Source organism: Mirounga angustirostris, unplaced genomic scaffold (assembly GCF_029215605.1).
Source record: "Mirounga angustirostris isolate CCGP_5_RB_7025 unplaced genomic scaffold, mMirAng1.0.hap1 SCAF_6, whole genome shotgun sequence".
Classification (NCBI taxonomy): Eukaryota; Metazoa; Chordata; class Mammalia; order Carnivora; family Phocidae; genus Mirounga; species Mirounga angustirostris.
In genome coordinates, this window is record NW_026991714.1 from 29742725 (window position 1) to 29762849 (window position 20125).

The 20125-nt window shown below is 39.0% G+C and overlaps 1 protein-coding gene across 5 annotated transcripts in view; it reads right to left on the reverse strand.

Moving 5' to 3' along the window:
* NR5A2 (nuclear receptor subfamily 5 group A member 2) overlaps window positions 1-20125 on the reverse strand; it is a 137644-nt gene that overhangs the window by 36688 nt on the left and 80831 nt on the right. For all 5 annotated transcript variants that reach the window (XM_064594038.1, XM_045877082.3, XM_064594040.1 and 2 more), the window contains one exon: window positions 15958-16105. In XM_064594038.1, the coding sequence (XP_064450108.1) occupies window positions 15958-16105 (148 nt within the window). The remainder of the gene's footprint in view (window positions 1-15957; window positions 16106-20125) is intronic.

Genomic DNA, 20125 nt, shown 5'->3' on the forward strand with positions numbered 1-20125 from the left:
TCAAGTCAATACTGTCTAGTCAATAAAATAAGACAGGGAAAGGAAATCAGAAGGAAAAAAATAATCTGTATTTGCAGACTGTGACTGTCTATATGGATATAAGCCCAAGGTAAACTAGTTCAAATGAGAGAATTCAGCAAGTTTGTTAACCACAAGTTCAATATATATATTTAAAAATACATATATTTAAAGATCAGTTACATGTGTATTAACCAATTAGAAAATGTAATAGATAAAAGTCTGCACTCACAATAACAAATTCTATACAGTAACCAAAATAAATCAACAACAAAGGATACCTCTGGGAGAAAATGACAAGGCATTATTGAAGAAGCTGTACCAAAGCACACATGACTAAAGGAAAGACAAACTGTGTTCATGGATGGAAGAACTCAATTCTATGAAGATAATAATCCTCCCCAAACTAATCTCTAAATATGATGCAAATCTATTCAAAGCTCATTTAGGTTCTTTCTAGAATTACAGCAAGCCAATCCTAAAGTTCACATGGAAAAACAAAAGCACAAAAATAATTAACGACTATCTTGAAATACAAAGTGGAACTACTGCTCAACCAGATATCAAGATTTATAATAAGAATACTTAAAACAAGTGGAATTAGCACGGTGATAATCAAATAGACAAATGGAACAAAATAGACAGTCCAAGAAGAGACCCACACATATATAGATCTTGAGTATATAAGAAATGTGGCATTAAAAATAGTGGGAAAGACAAGCTATTCAATAAACTGTGTTGAGACAAATGACTACTTGTGAGGAAAATAAGACAAAGTAAAATAAAAATCAGATCTCTACCTCATATTATACATAAAAATAAATTCTTGGCACATTAAAGACCCAAATTTGAAAAGCAATGTTTTAATATATTTGAAAAAAAGCTACAGGAGGATCTATTTTATGATCTCAAAGATAAGGAAGGATTCTTAAAGAAGCTACAAATGTAAAATAAGTAAGTCCTGGGGATACAATGAACAGCATGATAATACAGTTAACAATGCTATATTGTATATGTGAAAACTGCTAAGAGAATAGATCTTAAAATTCTCATTATAAGAAAAAAATTTAACTATGTATGGTGATGGATGTTAACTAGACTTATTGTGGTGATCATTTTGCAATATATATGTATATCAAATCATTATGTTGTACCCCTGAAACTAATATTATCTCAATAAAAAAAAGGCTACAAGAAGCAACAAATAAATAGGAAAATATTGATAAAGGTGGCTACTTCTGTGATAGAAAAGATACATAAGTAAAATGTTAAAGAGTTAAGCATCTGCCTTCGGCTCAGGTCAGGATACCAGGGTCCTGGGATGGAGCCCCACGTTGGGCTCCCTGCTCAGCAGGGACTCTGCTTCTCCCTCATGCACATGCTCTCTCTCTCCCTCAAATAAATAAAATCTTTAAAAAATAAACATAAATAAAATGAAATGAAAAGCCAGTTATCTTTTCTATTTACCTGCCTACCTACCTACCTATTTACCTACCTATTGAAGAGGTCCCTTCAAATCAATAGGAAAGACATACATCCCACTGGGGAAAGGACATGAATAGGACTTCAGAGAAACAAACAAAAAAATCTTTAATTTCAATGGTAATCAGAATGCAAATTAAGACAGAATAATGACAAATTTAATTACAGTTTTGATGATGATATTGGGAACTCTCAGTTACTGTGGACAGGAATATAATTTGGTACGGTTCTCCTTGGAGAACAATTTGGCTATTTCTTGAATTGAAAAGGAGCGCCCAGAAATGTATATACAGGAAGACATGTAGAAAAATGTTCCCTCAGCATTGTTAATAATAAATATCCATCCACCTCAGAATGAATCAATAAATTGTGGGGTTCATCATATAATGAAATACTATGGATCAGTGAAAATGATGATGATCCGGGCTCTGGATTTCTTAAGGATTTCAGAGCTACATTAATCAAAATAGAAATCTGGAAAACATAACGTGGAGCAAAAAAGGTAAATTAAGATGTCTTTCAGTCCTAAAAAGCCTTATTCTCATGTACAAAGTTTCTGCAGCTACCTTTTTGAAAGGGGAAGTTCCTTGAAGTTATAATTAGAAATGATACTGTTACAGTATTCATGGACCCTGATCCCTTTTGATACGGGTGATCCTGGAGAAATGCCAGCACATGTGGTTATCCAATTTGTCCTACAATTTCTTGGGGCAAGGACTAATAACAACTTCTTAAATAATTTTATAAGGAATTGCTAATACGAAAACTCTATCCAGACCATTGAGTATCAAGAACATACTAAAGATGACATGCTGAAAACTTTTATTTTGATATTCTTATAATACATAAAAACATGCACAAATTCATTTTTCAATTTGTTCTGTTTCCTGTTCTTTCACTATACTAAGCCTAGTCCTTTGAGTTTGAAGTTAGAAGAATTAAAAAATGGAGAATCTGTTAATAATCCAGGCTAAGAATCTCTGATAAGTTATCAGATTCTGTTCACAATAAAGATTTGTAAGAAGATAAGAAATTGGACACCAGATGCTTCTTCACATTAAAAAGAAAATCTGCATAGAGTCAGCATGAACAATAAGTACCCTATAATTTCAACAGCGCTTCTGACTTTGCAGTGATAAAACTTGCAATCCCATTCCTAAAGCTGGCAAATAGAAAGCAGGGATGAAACCACACTTGGCAGTCTTGAATGGGATGTTGGTGAAGAGGCTAACCATTAAGAAGAGGCTTTCAAGAAAGATCTAGAAAGATCAGATTTCCCCCAAATTCGTAACAGGTCTACTTAGAATGGGTTGTCTTCATCATAAACGCCAAGCATTATGGTTTACAGACTTAATCATTTCATCGAAAAAGCAGCAGTGATTAGTGGAGAATATCTGGACTTTGGAGTCTGAAGTGTGTAAGTCTCTGTTCTACTACTTTCTAGCTGGGGGATTCCATGTAGGTGTTTGACTTCTCTGTTCTCAGAGAAGGGGAGTAAAATAGGAACAGCTAACTGCTTGTCTAAGGTTTGCACTATGAGGATGAGAAACAAAATGTATAAGATGCTCTGCTCAAAGAAGACAATAAGAGGTAGCTATTAAAATGGAACACACTAATTAAGAAAGTATTATATTGATGGGGTGGCCTGGGTGGCTCAGTCATTAAGCGTCTGCCTTCGGCTCAGGTCATGATCCCAGGCCCCGCATTCGGGCTACCTGCTCGGTGAGAAGCCTGCTTCTCCCTCTCCCACTCCCCCTGCTTGTGTTCCCTCTCTTGCTGTGTCGCTGTCAAATAAATAAATACGATCTTAAAAAAAAAAAAAAAAAAGCAAGTATTGTATTGATTTGTTTTAAAGTATTGCTTTTAATATAAACTATATATATTCGAGGCGTGGTGCTAAACGCTAGGATTACAGAATGAAGACAGACCTGGCATTCTGGTTGCGGGACATACAAAACAATTACAAAATAACATAAGTGGAGATCTGTGTTAAGAAGCGATAGGAAGCCAGAGGAAGTGTGAGTCTGTCTATGAAGATGTCTCAGGGAAGGTTATCTTGAACTGAGACATGAAGGACGCACCTCACACAAACAGCCTGCAAGATAGATACAGGTGTCCACATTTTATAGCCAAGGCAGGGCAAACTCATAGTAGACTTGCACGTTGTTATGAACTAGGGATGCTGCTGACATCGGCCGAGCCCTCCCTACACCTGTTATTCTGCTTCTAGGTGGTAGAGCCCAGAACTCTGGATTTCAAAGTTCCACATCTTTGAACTGTGTTTTAAACCATGCACAAGTTCACATTTCAGTCTTCACTCCTCCCACCTCCTTAGTCCCTTGAATTTGAATCTAGTAATATGAAGAAGAGAATCTGCTATTATTATTATTATACAATTACTATCAGTAATTATTAAGGCTGATGTAAACTTTAGCTGATGTAAACAGATGCTCTGAATGATAATAATTTACTGAGAATGTGTCCGACGTGGTGCTAAGTTCTTCACAGTGATTACTGCATTTAACATCTCTCAACAGTCTTTAGGAAGACCATTATTTCAATGGTACCGATGGGAAAACTGAGGTGAAGTTGCCTAAGGATGCAAACAGAAAAAAAAAAAAGGCAACTTCAAGCCTGCATTCTTTAATCACTAAGCCATACCACCTCAGTAGTAGGAAACTAGTTCTGAATGCCTCCCCTTTTCCTCTCTCACTACTTCCTGTGTTATTCTTCCAGACCCAAACCCTGAGCCTTTCTTGCCTGTGTGGTATGGAGTGACAAGTCTGGAATCAGAAAACCTGGCTTGGAGCATGGGCTCAGACTCCTACCCATTCCTTGGGCACGTTAGCCAAGTTCTGAATCTAGTCATGTTCTGTAAAATTACAATACTTTTTAATATCATATGTAAAAAGTGCTTTCTAAATAAAAAATTTTTGCTCGTAAATTGGAGGCTGGTGGTTGCAGGGGTGGGGACAGGGATGGAAAGTCTTTGTTTAATGGGTGCCATTTCAATGCTGGAAGATGAAATTCTGGAGATGGATGACGGTGATGGTTGCAAAACAATGCGAATGTACTTAATGCCACTGGACTGTACACTTAAAAATGGCTAAAATGGTATATTTCGGGGGCGCCTGGGTGGCTCAGTTGGTTAGGCGACTGCCTTCGGCTCAGGTCATGATCCCAGGGTCCTGGGATCGAGCCCCACATCAGGCTCTCTGCTCCGCGGGAAGCCTGCTTCTCCCTCTCCCACTCCCCCTGCTTATGTTCTCTCTCTCTGTCAAGTAAATAAATAAAATCTTAAAAAAAAAAAAAAAAAAGGTAATGTGCATGCTTTGCTCTTCTGAGAAATCATTTTTATGCATCACAATGATAACATGTTGAAGGTTTAGTTAAAAAGGATGCCCCCCAAACTAGTATTTAATTTTGAATATAATGCACAAGTGGGGTTTCAGCATGACTATTTCAGTATTGAAATCCATGTCTGTGCTCTTTTCCTGTATTTGGAGTCTAAAACTTTCAGTGCAAGGCCCGACTCCTGAGTAACTGTGCATGAGTCACTCAATGTCTGTTAGTCTCAATTTCCTTATTCAGAAGTGAGAGGTGGTTGGACATGTGGTGGGTTCTTTTCTATGGTACAATTCTAGGATTTGGTGTCCATTCAGGGATGAGGCCAAAGTTTCTGTCAAAAACCTGGGTAGCCCAGCGTGTGGGGGTTAGGTACGGTATCCCCTGCTGAGGCTCCTGGTGACCCCATGCACCTCCTGGTGTCCCACCTCTTTTCATGCCCTGGATCACTGTCAGATTTGTGTAACATGAGGATTGAGAAGGGGTTTTTTTGTTTTCCCTAAAGTTTTTTTTTATGTTTAAATAATCTCTACACCCAACATGGGGCTCGAACTTATATCCCAGAGATCAAGCGTCCCACGCTCTACTGACTGAGCCAGCCGGGTGTCCTAAGAAAGGCTTTGTCACTGACAAGATGGGATGGATGGGACTAATGTGTATGTGGAGCATGCACTGGTTCAGTGGAAAGAGGGAAGAGAACAGAAAGGAAGAGAAGGGAAGCAGTGGCCAGTGAGTGCATCATGCAGTGTTTCAGACTCTCCACTTGATACACTATACCTTTTTCACAAGTGTCCCCTGGGTCCAAAGTGCGGTTCTGTACCATACCAAGGAGTTTCCTTCTCTTCGGAAAGACTGTTCGTTGCCCATTCATACATGGACTAGTACACTGGCTTTGCCCCATAGTAGACACTCGATATATGTTGTCGAATTCACTATTTCAAACTGACGAAAGGCCTTTACACTAACTATTTGTTCATGATTCTGGGCCTGAATTGGTCTGCTTGGAATTTAACCCTCTCAACCAAACATGGCCAGAACTCAAGAGTGGACTCATTGGATGTTAGCAGTAAGCTAGAAAGAAGGTGTAACGAATTCCTCAGAAGTGAGTCACTGAGGGACTCCACCCTAGAAAAACACCCTGAGGCCCCAGGGTGTCCAGTTCACTAGCATGTAGGATCTGCATGGACCACGTTGACCAACTAGCCTCTCCTGAGCGGGGCCTAGGACAGCCACTTCATTCTGCAGTTTTTAACAGAGCGGTCGGTATTGCTGAAGCAAGAAGAGGCAATCCAGCCGAGCAGGCAGCGTTCACGTCGTTTCCCTTGTTGGCTAGTCCCAGTTTGCCGGGCCAATACATCTCTGAAAAATCATCTCACTAAATAGCACTAGTTAGCAAAATGACAATATTAGTATTAACAACTAAAAAATAATAAATATTTTTAAGCATAAGCTATTCAGAAATATGCCTAAATAAATGCTATTTAGGCAATTATATTCTTGTGCCAGCAGATAACAAATGATAATCACTTCTTCCATGGCTGTAAATACGTATTGATTAAGTTCAAACTTAGAACTCCAAAATGAATTATATCTGGTCATTGCTAAACTGCTTTGCTCACTGAAAGAAAAAAAAAAAAAAAAGAAATCCACACAACACCTATTATACTGCATTTAATTAAGACAAGCATCAACTTTATGTGCCATTATTTGCTTCTGCCAAATCTCTATGGTGTAAATATTGAACAGTGGCATCCCTTGAATGCTAATCAATCTTTTCTGAATTTCAAATGATTACATAAATTTCAGGAAATGTTTATTTGCCGGCATTACCCTCAGCTGCATATATATCAGCGAAGCATTAGTATGAAGATATGCATAGTTATATGACAAGTGTCTAGTGAGTGTTTTTCTAAATTAGAATATCATATGTGAAAAGGTAAAAGCCGAGACTGAATGCTAATTTTAAGAAGAACCCTGGGATACCTCTTTTGCTTCTCTGACTTCATGAGGAACAATTTAACCAATGCACTTGGGTGAAGAAGATGTGAGAGGAACGCACTGCATCACTAGGCAGGCCAGTTGGCGAGGGGGTGTGTGAGTGTAAACACACGCACACGTGTAGGAAGAGGAGCGTCTGCAGTATGGGATGTGGGTGTTTGATCATATTTAGAGGAAGGCTATCATAAAGCAAATACTGGGGGCGCCTGGGTGGCTCAGTCGTTAAGTGTCTGCCTTTGGCTCAGGTCATGGTCCCAGGGTCCTGGGATCAAGCCCGCATTGGGCTCCCTGATCCATGGGAAGCCTGCTTCTCCCTCTCCCACTCCCCCTGCTTATGTTCCCTCTCTCGCTGTGTCTCTCTCTGTCAAATAAATAAAATCTTAAAAAAAAATAAATAAATAAATAAAAATAAAGCAAATACTGTGACCAACCTCGGCAAGGACAAATACCACATAATGGGAAGACTGGTTTTTGCTGTTTGAAGACCATGTAAATAGAATCTTAGGATACGCAGACTTGCGCTTGCTTCAAAACGGAATAAATATTCAGACATACATTGTGATGTGCACAAATACAAATTGGTACAAGTTTTCCACCCTTCTGAAGTTTTTCTGACACTTCTGGAGGGAGGCAGTCAACGAAAGAATGGGAACAGGCTCTCCTATTTCACTTTTCTAGGTTGGCTGTAGGTTTGCTTTATAGCAAACCATACCTGTGGCCTCATTCTCTGATTTATACAGTGACTAGTCCACTTTGCTTTAGGCACTGCAAACAGAGTTTAATCAATGTGATCAAATTTCTCTGCTGGATTTGGAAACCTCTTTTATTAACTGGACTTAATGTTGCAAAAAAAGGGAAGGCAAATTCATTTTTCCCTTTGTTCCTGTTGCTCTGCTTAGAACTGTGCTTTCTTCTGCCACCCCCACCCCTTACACAAAAGGTGACACTTAGTCTGATGGCAAAAAACCTCAGACCCAGCAAGCTGCCAGGCCCCTGGAGAACTGGGCAAAAAAATTTACCCTCTTTCTTTTTGCAACACCTTACATTTCCTTCTCCCACGGGGTGTTCTAGGACATTCCAGGATACTCTGGAAGCACTGAGGGGAAGGAGCAGCCGGACGCCAACCGTGTCCCCATGCACACTCCCTCTAGGGGTTTGTTGCTCAGGAAGGGTGGGTGCAGGAGTCCAGAGGCCAGCCCGAGGCAGGACAACTTTTCTTTCTCAGGACCACCTCATAACTGGTCAATAATCAGGTGATCCTGCAAAACTCTTTCTTCCGCACAGGAGGTGCGATTTTGAAAAACCTCGTTATGATTGACACTGCAAAGCCATGCCGACATCTGGACTTGGGTTCGAGGGTGGAACTGTAGTTTGAGCAACCAGTTTTCACGCTCCTCTGCATGACTAGGATAGCCTTCCCAGGGGCAGCAAACAACCAAGCAGATGGGATGAGGGGGGTATGCACGGGGGAGGCTTTTCTCAGCACAGGACTGAACACACCAGCCTTGGTGGCACTTCATAATAGTCTTTCTCACTGAGCAAAAAAAAGCAAGGAGTCTTCCCTCCAGGGGTCCTGACTGAACTGCCATGCTTTCTGGGCTGTGCCAACACAGAAACTTCTATATGCCACGCTTCATGACTGCATGCTTAATATTCCTACAGGTCCCGGTTGTCTCTTATTAAGTGAGATGTAAGATCAATAGTTACTGTGCAATGCTTTGCCCTTGTATAAAGCCTTCATTTTTCAAACGAAGTGTATATGTGTGTCAGTTCTCACAGTGATGAGAGTTCCCATATGGGATTGTTTGTGATCAAGTCTTAAGCTCTGCACAGAGGTGCTAACTTGGGCTTGGGTCACATGAAACCCATCTCCCTGTTGGCATTTTGCCTTACCACCTGCTCTGCAGGGGGCTTTAAGAAAAAAAAAAAGATTTATTTATTTATTTGAGAGTGGAGGTGGGAAGCATAGAGAGGGAGAGAGTCTCAGCAGACTCCATGCTGAGCACAGAGCCCCACACTGGCTTGACCTCATGATACCAAGATCATGACTTGGCCAGGTTGACATTGAAAGCCAGGAGGAGAAATGATATTCTTAGGAAAGGGAAAACAAGGGATAGGTCTTTATTTAAATAACAAAGCAGAATTACTAGTAAAAGTTAAAATAAAGAAAAGAATACCTATTATATCAAAAACTAAGCCTACTGGAAAGCTAATCGCTGAAAATAAATTTCGTCACCCAAAGACTAAACTCATCCACATTTTCCAGCTAGTAAACATGGTGCAAATTTTATTTACTATTAACAATGTCAACATCAAAATGCGCGAGCAGAGTTATGGTGGGGCCCCTGGGCAGAGTGGGAAGTTCTACCTGAAGGCAGAATTTCCTAATTCTCCCCACCAAGGAGTTTTATCTCCTCAACCTTATAGACCCCTTTGGTTCCTCTTTTTCTACTGTAGAGTTTTTAATACCAATGACCACCAAAGAGGAAGAGGATGATCACCAAGTTACTTTTGTTCATTTTCTCCTTTTAACATTACAAGGAGCTCAAATAGATGATAAAATAGACAAGTAGGGCGCCTGGGTGGCTCAGTCGTTAAGCGTCTGCCTTTGGCTTGGGTCGTGATCCCAGGGTCCTGGGATCGAGCCCCACATCGGGCTCCCTGCTCCGCGGGCAGCCTGCTTCTCCCTCTCCCACTCCCCCTGATTGTGTTCCCTCTCTCGCTGTGTCTCTCCCTGTCAAATAAATAAAATCTTTAAAAAAAAAAAAAATAGACGAGTAAGTAATAAAGGTTTATGATCATTTAACTTTCCTAAAGTCCAGCAAATAATCCAAAGAAAATGCCAAACCTCTAGGCAACAATAAACTATAAGGCGGAATTCTTTGGAGAGGGAGGTACCAAGGTTATGAGGCAAACGCTTTCTACAAACTTCGTGAAGCCCTGAAACCCAGAGTTCACATCATCATGAAACAAACAAACAAAAACAGCTTATGATTTATTTAGAAGCCAAGCGGAGGAAAAAGTTTTATAATTAGTTAGTATATTCAATGAAGATTGGAAATTCATATAAAGCAGTTCCCTGTTTGGTTTTCTTTTTCTTCCATATTCCTCAGGTAATTGTCCTAATTCTCTACATCATTTTGTCCATATAGAAGGTGACTTAGTATGTATGTAGTATTTGTAAAAATATTGGTTGATGAGTTCAAATGTCTCTGAAGAAGACAATGTGCTGTAGCAGAGAAAACACAGCCTAACATTTGGGGATGTTAGTTCTAGACCTGGCTCTGCCCTAAAATGTTGGATATATTACCTAGTTTTTACAACTACCAAGTGAGAGAAACGATCTCTTAGGTCCTTCTTTCTGTAAGAGAGAAACTAAGTGATTTACCCACCTGAAGATGTTTTATTAACACTACTGGAGAAAAGCATTTCTGCCACTTCCTTCTATGGCTCATTTTGGTATCGGACACTGAGTGTCTCAATTCAAATGGAACCTAAATACTGATCATCAGTACTTAATTCCATTCATTATTTCATTCACAAAGGAAGATTCTATTTAGTCTCTTTTTTCCTTATGAGAATCCCTTTCATAATATGAAGACATATCCTTACCTTCTAAAGTGAAAAAGATGTCAAATTCTCTAATATTTATCCACAGGTATTTGCTAGCCTCTCATTCTTCAAATTTTGTGCCTGTATTTTTGTTGTTATTATTACTAATTTTTCCAGTTCCCTTTATCTTTTTTTTTTTAACTTAGAAGTTAGAAACAAAAGCCTTCTTTCATGAATGCAATAAATATTTCTTAAAAACTTATATATGTCAGGTGGTATGCTAGGAGCCAAACAGATATACTTCCTGTGTTCATGGACATTCTAGTTTATTAATTTGATAGATAAAAAGCCTTTGCTTCATGAATAGTACTAGAACAACCGAACAACCGTACTAAATGTCAGCCTTAGATATTCAAAGTAGCCACAACAGACATGGGGAAAAAAAGCTTTGTTCATTTTCTCCTTCCAAATCATGATTTCAAAGGTCTTTTAAGGCCTGAAAATGTTATTCATCCATTAAACCCTTTACAATTTGTGGGTCAAGTCACAAATATACTGTTTTATCCTGGGACATTTCACCAATTGCTTGGATAGTAATTTACATTAGAGATAACGTGTGTCACTCTTTGAAAGTAAAGGAGTTGTGGTCTGACACTAAAGAATGCCTGAACCAAACCTGGAGATGAATCAAACAACTGTGCAGCCAGCTTTGTTCTTGATCTATGCCCATTGCACGTTCAGTGCTTCTCTATCGAGAAGGCTCAGGTGGCAGTTTGGGTGAGGGCATCTAATGGGCGGTAGCTCTCCCAGGTGAGCCATTCCCCAAGGCAACCACAACCCATCTTCCCTGGGTCTGCCTCCATGAGGATGAATCTTGCCTGGGATGTGTGATGGTGTAATCAATACTTCATTCAAAATTTGGAAATTTTGTGTGTGAAGCAAAGAGCTACCACGATGAACAAAGATATGACTTTGTCTAGCCATTTCAGCATAGACAGGATTCCATCAATATCAAGAAGGAGTTGTACAACATTCCTCAACTACTGTTAACTGACATGGGCCGAAAGCCTATGATCTTGTACTTGCTTGGAACAGACATGCATTTATCACCTAGTGTTAGCCATGAATATTCTCTCTAGTCTTTCTGCAAGTCAGCTTTCCCAAAGAGCTAATAAATGAACATCTCCCCTTATACATTGGGAGAATGCAAACTGATAATAGAAATAATTTAATTTTGAGGAGGTATCAGAGAGTTCTCTGAAGAAACTAGTCTCAGAAAACCAACCTGAACTTGAGATATGACAACCTCCTATTACATGTCACAAACCACTTTGGTGAAGGCTTTGTTTTGAATTTAAAATTAAGTAAATCCACGTATGCATCTTTTTCACCAGTAATATTTTGTTAAGCTTCTACTGTGTACCAGGCAATGTGCCAGAGACCTGGGATACAGAGAAAAGTGAAGGACAATTTCTAACCCCACCTGAGACCCAGTCTAGAGCATTGTCTGCAGAAAGGCAGAGCAGAATCTTCCACTCTAGCCAGTGCACTTAGAGAGCCTACACTTGGGGCACATATTAGTTACTTTTTAGGCTGGGAAAATCCCCTCAAAGAGAATAACAATCTCTTTAACTCAGCGGAATACAAAACAGCGCTTTGAGAAACACTGGCTGGGCAAAGAAGAGAATAATTTACAACAAATCAAGGGCATTCATTAGGGGAAATAAGATGCAATATGCCTCTAGTACTTTCTCTTGCCACCTGGGATATAACAAGAGTCCGGCAGCATCCAGCCATTGAGTCTTGAGGCTAAGAAAATCCAAAAGCCAGAGTAACCTCTTAGTTGGCACATTCTGATTACTCGTTGCTTTGAGCACTGAAGTCACAGTGATATTCCTGACAGGCATGAACATGTAAGGACACTATTCAGGATGCTGAGGTCAGAAACCAGGTGACTGCTTCCCAGTTCTGCATTTGTCTTCAGATCAAGTTTGTGGGAATTCTGCTCATCTTTGGAACACATGTAATGATGACATTATTTGAGGGTCATGATTCCACATACTTCTATGAGATTTATTTCTGCATTTGGTGACAGCAAATTTCCTTTCATCAGTCACTTTGATTCCTTTTTAGAAGGTGGGAGTACAAACCAAGAGATAAACATCAAAAATGTTATTTTATCTTCTCTTGGGTCATCTGGTTTAAATAGCCAATGTAGAGTATCTCCTCTTCTGCCAAGTTATCAATAGGCTCAAATTATGTTATCTCATAGTTAAGGAAAATTTTTAAAAATTATTTTATACATATATATATATAAATTTAACAGGATTTTAAGAAAACATTACTAGCAGACTGGGCCCCCAGAGCCTACTATATTATATACAGAAATATTCTGAGAGAAGGAGCATTTTTTACTTTTACTTCTTTTTTCAACCAGCTTAACTAATTGATGTCTGTCCTGGATACAATTTGAGGAAGAAAAAAAAGAAATTAGTAGAATGGAAAATTTTTAGTCAGCCATACATTTAAGTTAGCCCTGTCATTAGCTTTTCATGGCATCAGGAATCAGCTTTAGTGAAGAATGACTTTTAAGAGGAGGATGGTTTCTACTGGAATCTGATTTGGCTCAGCTAATCAGCTACTGCTCCTCTAGAGTTTTCTATTCTGGTTCAAGCACCCAGAAACCTGAGACTCATGCGGGCCTTCATCTTCGTAACTCTGTCACATGGTTGCATCCTATACCTTGTTCATGTCAGCGCATTCCTATCTCCGTGGAGTATTAAAACCACCTCTGAACACAAAGTTTCCGGCCTTGTTTGTCTCCAGTCCACTTTCCACATTACTACCAGAAAAGCAAATCAACTTACATTAACCATACTTCACCCCTTTTTTTAAAAGAATCCAGCTATACTTCCTAATTGCCTACAGAATGAAGATCATGGCACCTACTTTTGTTTACCACTGTATCCCCAGTGTCTACCTCAGCACCTGTCACAGAAAAGTGCTCAGAAGCATCTGTTGAATGCCTTAAGGACCTCCTTGACCAGGCTCTTGCCCACCCCTCCGGTCATAACTGAGGCTTCCCTCAAGCCATCTTGATCTCCAACTAGCTCTCGAACTCGTCTTGCTCTTTCTTGCCTTCATGCTTTTGCACCAGACATTCTTCTGGCTTAGAATGTTGTACCTGCTAGGGCTCACATCCTACTTTTTCTCACCAGCTCCATGTGGTAAACCCGGTTTCATCACCCACCAAGAGAATACTGCTGCAGTCCTCTCTCAACGCAGCCCCTGACCTATGATCAGTCCACAAAGTCCTCGTTTTACTCCAGGATCAGAGAGTCTGAAGGCTGAGCTGGGATCAGAATGTAAAGGTTTTCAGATTTGGGGCGGGGTGTAGGAGGTGTGTGTGCAGAGCTCATGAGGGTTTGAGACAGCAGGTATCAAATCTGGACTTGGGCTCAGCTTTCAAGGGTGGCGCTGCTATGATTTCATTCCCATTACAGGCAAAACAGGTGATTGGGGACTGGCATGGGTACCCAAAGGTTAATTATCCACACACCTCAATAAAGCTGCCCAAAAAAGATTATTTATTATTGTTTTTCTGGGGGGATATAGTTTCCATTTGCAAATTGGAAACTACCTGAACGTTATTGCCAGTTACCATCTTCTTGCTTCTTTAAAAACAAACTCTTGAGAAAAAAAAATAAACTTTGGCCAAAACTCTATTTACCTCTGATATGAAATCCATGCTTTCTTTTTTTTTGCTTAAACAACAAACAGGCAGAATTTTAAGGGACACTAAGTTAGTTATTCAGTGGTCCCCAGACTCCTGACACAGTCAACACATTCAGATAAGAGAGTGTGTGGTTGAGGTTCTGGGAAATACATGGCCCAATGGTTCAGGATGATAATTTGTGAGGTTCAAAGATTGAAAGCACTTTAGAACCACCACTCCAGCCCCTACTTCCTTAGTATTGGCAGAGAACCTAATAATTTTGAAAAATGATGAAGGAAGATAAACGTGAGGAAAACAAAACATGGCCCATGGTTAATGTCTACATCTTCAAATGTAATGCAGTTATTCAACTAATTTAAAATACCACTGAAGTGAGATGACTCTCTTTAAATATTTTATCACTAAGATGCTGTGAGATTCCTTACACATATATTACCACTCTTTCCATTTAATCACTGATCAAATGTGCTCATTGAAAAGACTAAGATCTTGCCATACACCAGAATGATTTGTGAGATTAGAGCAAGCAGGCCTGTGCTATCTTCCTCTTGATTTTCTAAAAACTGTTCATGGGTAAAAGATGTTGACTCACTTGAATAGAACTTTCCTATTTATAGTGGTTAATACAGAAACCACACGGGATCCAGTCCTGGCACTGTAAACCTTTGAACACTACATCTATGAAATTCTGTTGTCTTTTCAAATTTTCAGTAACATTTCTCTTTGCTATATTTATCACATTTTCCAAAATATGAAAACGTTCTTCTTATTTTAAGTGTTGACTACATGTGAAAAATTAACTCTGGTCCTATTACTTCAAACTATCCCTTTATTAGCAACAGTTGTGCAACGCTGTCAAGAGGAATTTTAAAGCGAAAGTACCAAATCTGGAGAGTAGACACATCTGTTTTACTTTGTAGTTTGTTTCATTGTTTTATTTCTTAGGCTATGAGTTCACAACTATCTTATAACTGAAGACTAAAGAAAAAACATATGTTGGTAAATCTGATTTCTGCATTTTTTTTTCATTCAGGGGAAGTTGCCTCCCTCAGCTGTCTGCCAATAAGTAATAAATGGACTTGGCAAAAAGTTTATTTAAGTTGGCTTTATTAAGCCAAGAAAATACAGAAATCAAGTATGGGACAGGCAGAAAAATCTGTTCCTTTGAAGTCAATAAAAATCCATCTCCTTAATCCTTTTTTTATTCCAAGCAGTGGTGATTTTTCTCAACTGACTCACTGAGAACCTTGATTTAGCCAATCTGTCTTGCTTAGTTATCTTTCTTCTCCAAAGCTTTCCTAAAGAAGCATCCTTTCCCCTTGACAACCATCATCTTATATACTTGAATAGTGATGCATCTAGTTATAAACATTCTCTGGTTAATCCTGATCGAGATTTAAGAAACAGGTTTTTAATTACTACACATATTTTACAATAAAAACAGCAGTAGCTTGCAAGCTCTAACAAAAGGCACACAGAAATGATCAACAGCGGAAGGATGGCTACAATTTGATACCATACGTCTTTCCTAAGCCATCTCCATTCGGCTTTCTATGGCTGCTGCCTACTCATCATGTCCATTACGGGAGAAACTTTAGGACTCCCATCTAATAACTCCTTTTCCATGCCCCAACCCATCTACTCACAGGCGCTGAGTCATGCAGAAATATATACATAAGAATGTATTCACGTTTGACGACTTAGGGATTTGAAAAGGAGGGCATTATCTCCGTAGAACAAAAGCATGCACTGACTTCGCGACACTCAGAGTTCGGCATCATCTAATAACATCTGGTTGTACAGAGTATGAGAAAAGGATTCCTTACCTAAACTAAAGAGCACCAAGAATTTCAGACACACAAACTCTCGTTGATCAAACTGTAGAGAGCGAAGCTTTACCACTAACTCCTGTGCATGACTCATGAGATTGTTGAGGGTGGCCCCGGCTTGGGACGCTATTATGGAATAATCCACCTGCAACACAGAATCAGTTGTAATGACTGTCAGAATCAGAAACAACAACAAAAAAGAATCAGAAACAAATATTTTATTTGCAACTTTTAGAAATTGTGGGTAAAATCAGATTGCACTAGAGATTTGTAACAGAGGGGACATTCCCCATGAAAATGGTTTGAGACATGCTATGATTCTGAGATGCATCATAATTATGCTGATAAATCTAATCATTTTGATAAGCTTTGTAGGGAACAGATTTTGGCTACCTAATTCCACAGGTATATACCTTCATCTTTTTTCTATTGTGAAATTACATTATCACATAAGGTTAAAATTTTTAACTCTCACAGATCAGTTTAAAGAAAACTATACTGGGCGCCTGGGTGGCTCAGTTGGTTAAGCGACTGCCTTCGGCTCAGGTCATGATCCTGGAGTCCCTGGATCGAGTCCCGCATCGGGCTCCCTGCTTGGCAGGGAGCCTGCTTCTGCCTCTGACCCTCCCCCCTCTCATGTGCTCTCTCTCATTCTCTCTCTCTCAAATAAATAAATAAAATCTTTAAAATAAATAAATAAATAAACTATACTATCAAAAAAAAAATTGAATCCAGAACAGCATTCTACGTGCGCACAATGACATTAGTGCATGAGGAAAGTGAAGGCAGAGGTATGTTTCCATTTTTATTTTATTAAGGGACTATGTTTTAAAGCAGTCATTGTCCAAGAATGCATGCTTGTGGATGATGAAAGAATCGCATTTAGATTATTCTTTAGCGGGTTGCTTCCTAAAAAGCAACAACTACTATTTTCATTCATATGATTATTAATACATTTCTCTCTAAAGACAGCAATGATCTTATTAAGAGGAATAATTTCTTGATATGGAAAACATAACAAAAAGGGCTTATTTTCTTCTTCATTAAAAAAAAACGTGCTGCAATGCACCAATCTTATTCAGGGGGACATAAAAAGTGCAGCTTATAATAATAAGTTAAGTTGTTGGGATGGCTGTCAATGATGGTACTGGCTTTGCTGCTGAATTATAGCGTAATGGGAAAGCCCCGTTGGTACCTGATGCTCCCATCCTTTTTGTACCGGAGAGCTTTCAGGCAACCAGATACTCTTTCAGGTGCATTTAATATTTGCAGCCGCAGCAAATTTGTCTGGGAGGCAAGTCCTCATCTGCCACTCACCCGGAGCAGACTGTATTAAATTTTTATATTTATTGACATTTCATTACCATAATTGACTGCACTTGCTTCTCCAGGAGAAGGCACAGGGCTGCCTCCTAAGCAGGAGAACTAGTCCCTAGAGTAGAATTTGCAATTAAAAACAAGGCAGAAAGGATTTTTTTTTATTGTGTAAATATGATGAGTTGAATTTTCAGCTTTAACTAGAGAATACTGGGTATACAGAAACCTTTTTTCAAGAGTGAGAAAAATTAGGAGTGAGTGGAAGGATGACGCCCAAATGTGTCAATCAGTTTATATAGAGTCAACTATGCATGAAAAAGGCACAGTTAATGTGTGTTCTAGGTCTGCTCTTGTATCAAGCACAGCACTGTCCTCCCTGCTTTGTCCATGTGCTGGCTTCTGTCCACTAAATTTAAACATTAAGTGTTCTAGGAACTCCTTTGGTTTCTGTTTCAGAATGTGTGAAAGAAAGGGCCGGGACCCAGGCAACCAGAATCCTGAGCGGGAAGCAGAGAGGACAAGCAGATGAACACTGTGGACCCCATTATGATGATCTGCCTAGCCCCCAAAGGGATGTCTCAGCTTTCACTTTGCCAGTTCTCTTACAAGAGATCTTTCTACTCCAGGGAAGTTCTTCTTACTTAAAAGTGGTGCCTGAGCTCTCAATTCTTTAGCAACTATACATGGTCTCACTACTCCCAGGTAATAATAGAAATCCTACAGGGACAAATAGGATAGGTGAGTGAATGACAGCAGGAAGGCCCCATGGGGTCACAGAGGTGGAAGAAAACTGGGACAACACAGGAGATCTGGGCCAACACGGCCATTTACAAACGAAGCATCTTGGACAAGTCATATGGAGTCTCCATCCCTTGGTTTCCTGATCTTTAAATAAAGCAGTTAAGCTAGAGGATAATAAGGTGCCTCCCATTTCTGTGATTATCAGTAAATGAGAGTACTTGGGTTAACACTACCAATTTAAGCTTGGAATCAGCTGTTGAACGCACTGCAGCCGGAGCTTAGTATATACATAGCACATTTTAATCAAAATCATAAGTGAAGCCTTCAAAAAGGAAAGTGCACTACAATAAACCACAAATATGTTGGTACTAATTAATTTTTCATAGTGTAAAGTTAACTAAGTTTTGATATGTATAGAGTTCTAACAAGTATGCAAGAAGTTCAAATACTAGAACAGCATGCTTGAAAATGTAGTAATTAACCAGAACCTCATTTTTTTAAAGATCGGTTAATTAAAATTCGATATGTGTACAGTTCTAACAGGTGTGTAATACTAAGTTCAAGTCCTAGAATTTTATACTTGAAAATACAGTATATTATACCCGAAAGGAACTGAAAATGTTTCATAAGATTCTATTTACTGAGAGACATTTAGTGAGTTGAACTTCAGGAAATCAATTGGCATGCCAACAACTTTATAGCTATACATTTATTTACATGCTAATTTGAAAGCTCAGACATGCTTATTAAATGCGAGCTCCAATAACACTTCCTTCAAGGATAATTTATCAAATTGCATGGCTCTAAAGGAGGATAGGTGGTTTAATCCTGAAAGAGCACACAGATCTGCAACTTCCTTACATTTTATTACAAACATAATTATATTTTCATTGTTGAATGCAGGGTTTGTGCTCATTTTAGGAGCAGCTGGCCTTGTCTTTTATGTACTTAGTAAAATTAATTTATTGCTCTCTTACATGTAATCTTTGTGCCATTAAACTCAAGGCAGATATTGAAGAAATACTATATGCTGATGTCCCCTTTGGATAAATTTCACTCATCATGAAGGCAGAAACAGTTTTAGCTAAATTGCTTTTAGTTCTAATAACTGAAATTTTTGATGACTTGTACAGTGTAAGATGTCCGTCATTTTAATATGATACACAATAATAGAAGATAATGAATAAGTTGCTGGTAGACCTATCCCTTAGGATGATGTTACAGGGGCTGTTAATTAGCTACAATATGCAAATACTAAAAGCAATCCCACTTCAAAGTACTCTATTGTTATCCATATATATATAAGTATATATATACACACAGATATGTTTTGTGTGCATATTTTTAAAATACTGGATAGAGGGGCGCCTGGGTGGCTCAGATGGTTAAGCGTCTGCCTTCGGCTCAGGTCATGATCCCAGCGTCCTGGGATCGAGTCCCGCATCGGGCTCCCTGCTCCTTGGGAGCCTGCTTCTCCCTCTGCCTCTCTCTCTCTCTCTCTCTGTCTCTCATGAATAAATAAATAAAAAAAAAATAAAAATAAAAATAAATAAAATCTTGGGGCGCCTGGGTGGCTCAGTTGGTTAAGCGGCTGCTTTCGGCTCAGGTCATGATCCTGGAGTCCCGGGATCGAGTCCCGCGTCGGGCTCCCTGCTCGGCGGGGAGTCTGCTTCTCCCTCTGACCCTCCTCCCTCTCATGCTCTCTGTCTTTCATTCTCTCTCTCTCAAAAAAAAAAAAAAAAAAAAAAAATCTTAAAATACTGGATAGAAACGAATTCTTGTCATAATTCTAAGATGTTAAAAATATAGAATTGATTTGATAATCCTGATGTTACTGATAATATTAATACTAATTATTATGTTACTAATACTAATAATTAATAATATTACCGATAATTATTTCTTTTGCTTAACAAGATTATTTAACATATGCTTATATAGATGTCTGATTAAAAGACAATGAATGCATGATGGCTGACCTTAGGTTTAAGTAAGAAATTTGGTGTGAAGCATCAAATCCTCATTTCAATACTAGGTAGTAGTGCCCTGGGCTATTCTTTGCAGTGGGATTATTTCAATTACTCTAGATCTCAATGAACTATGAAGG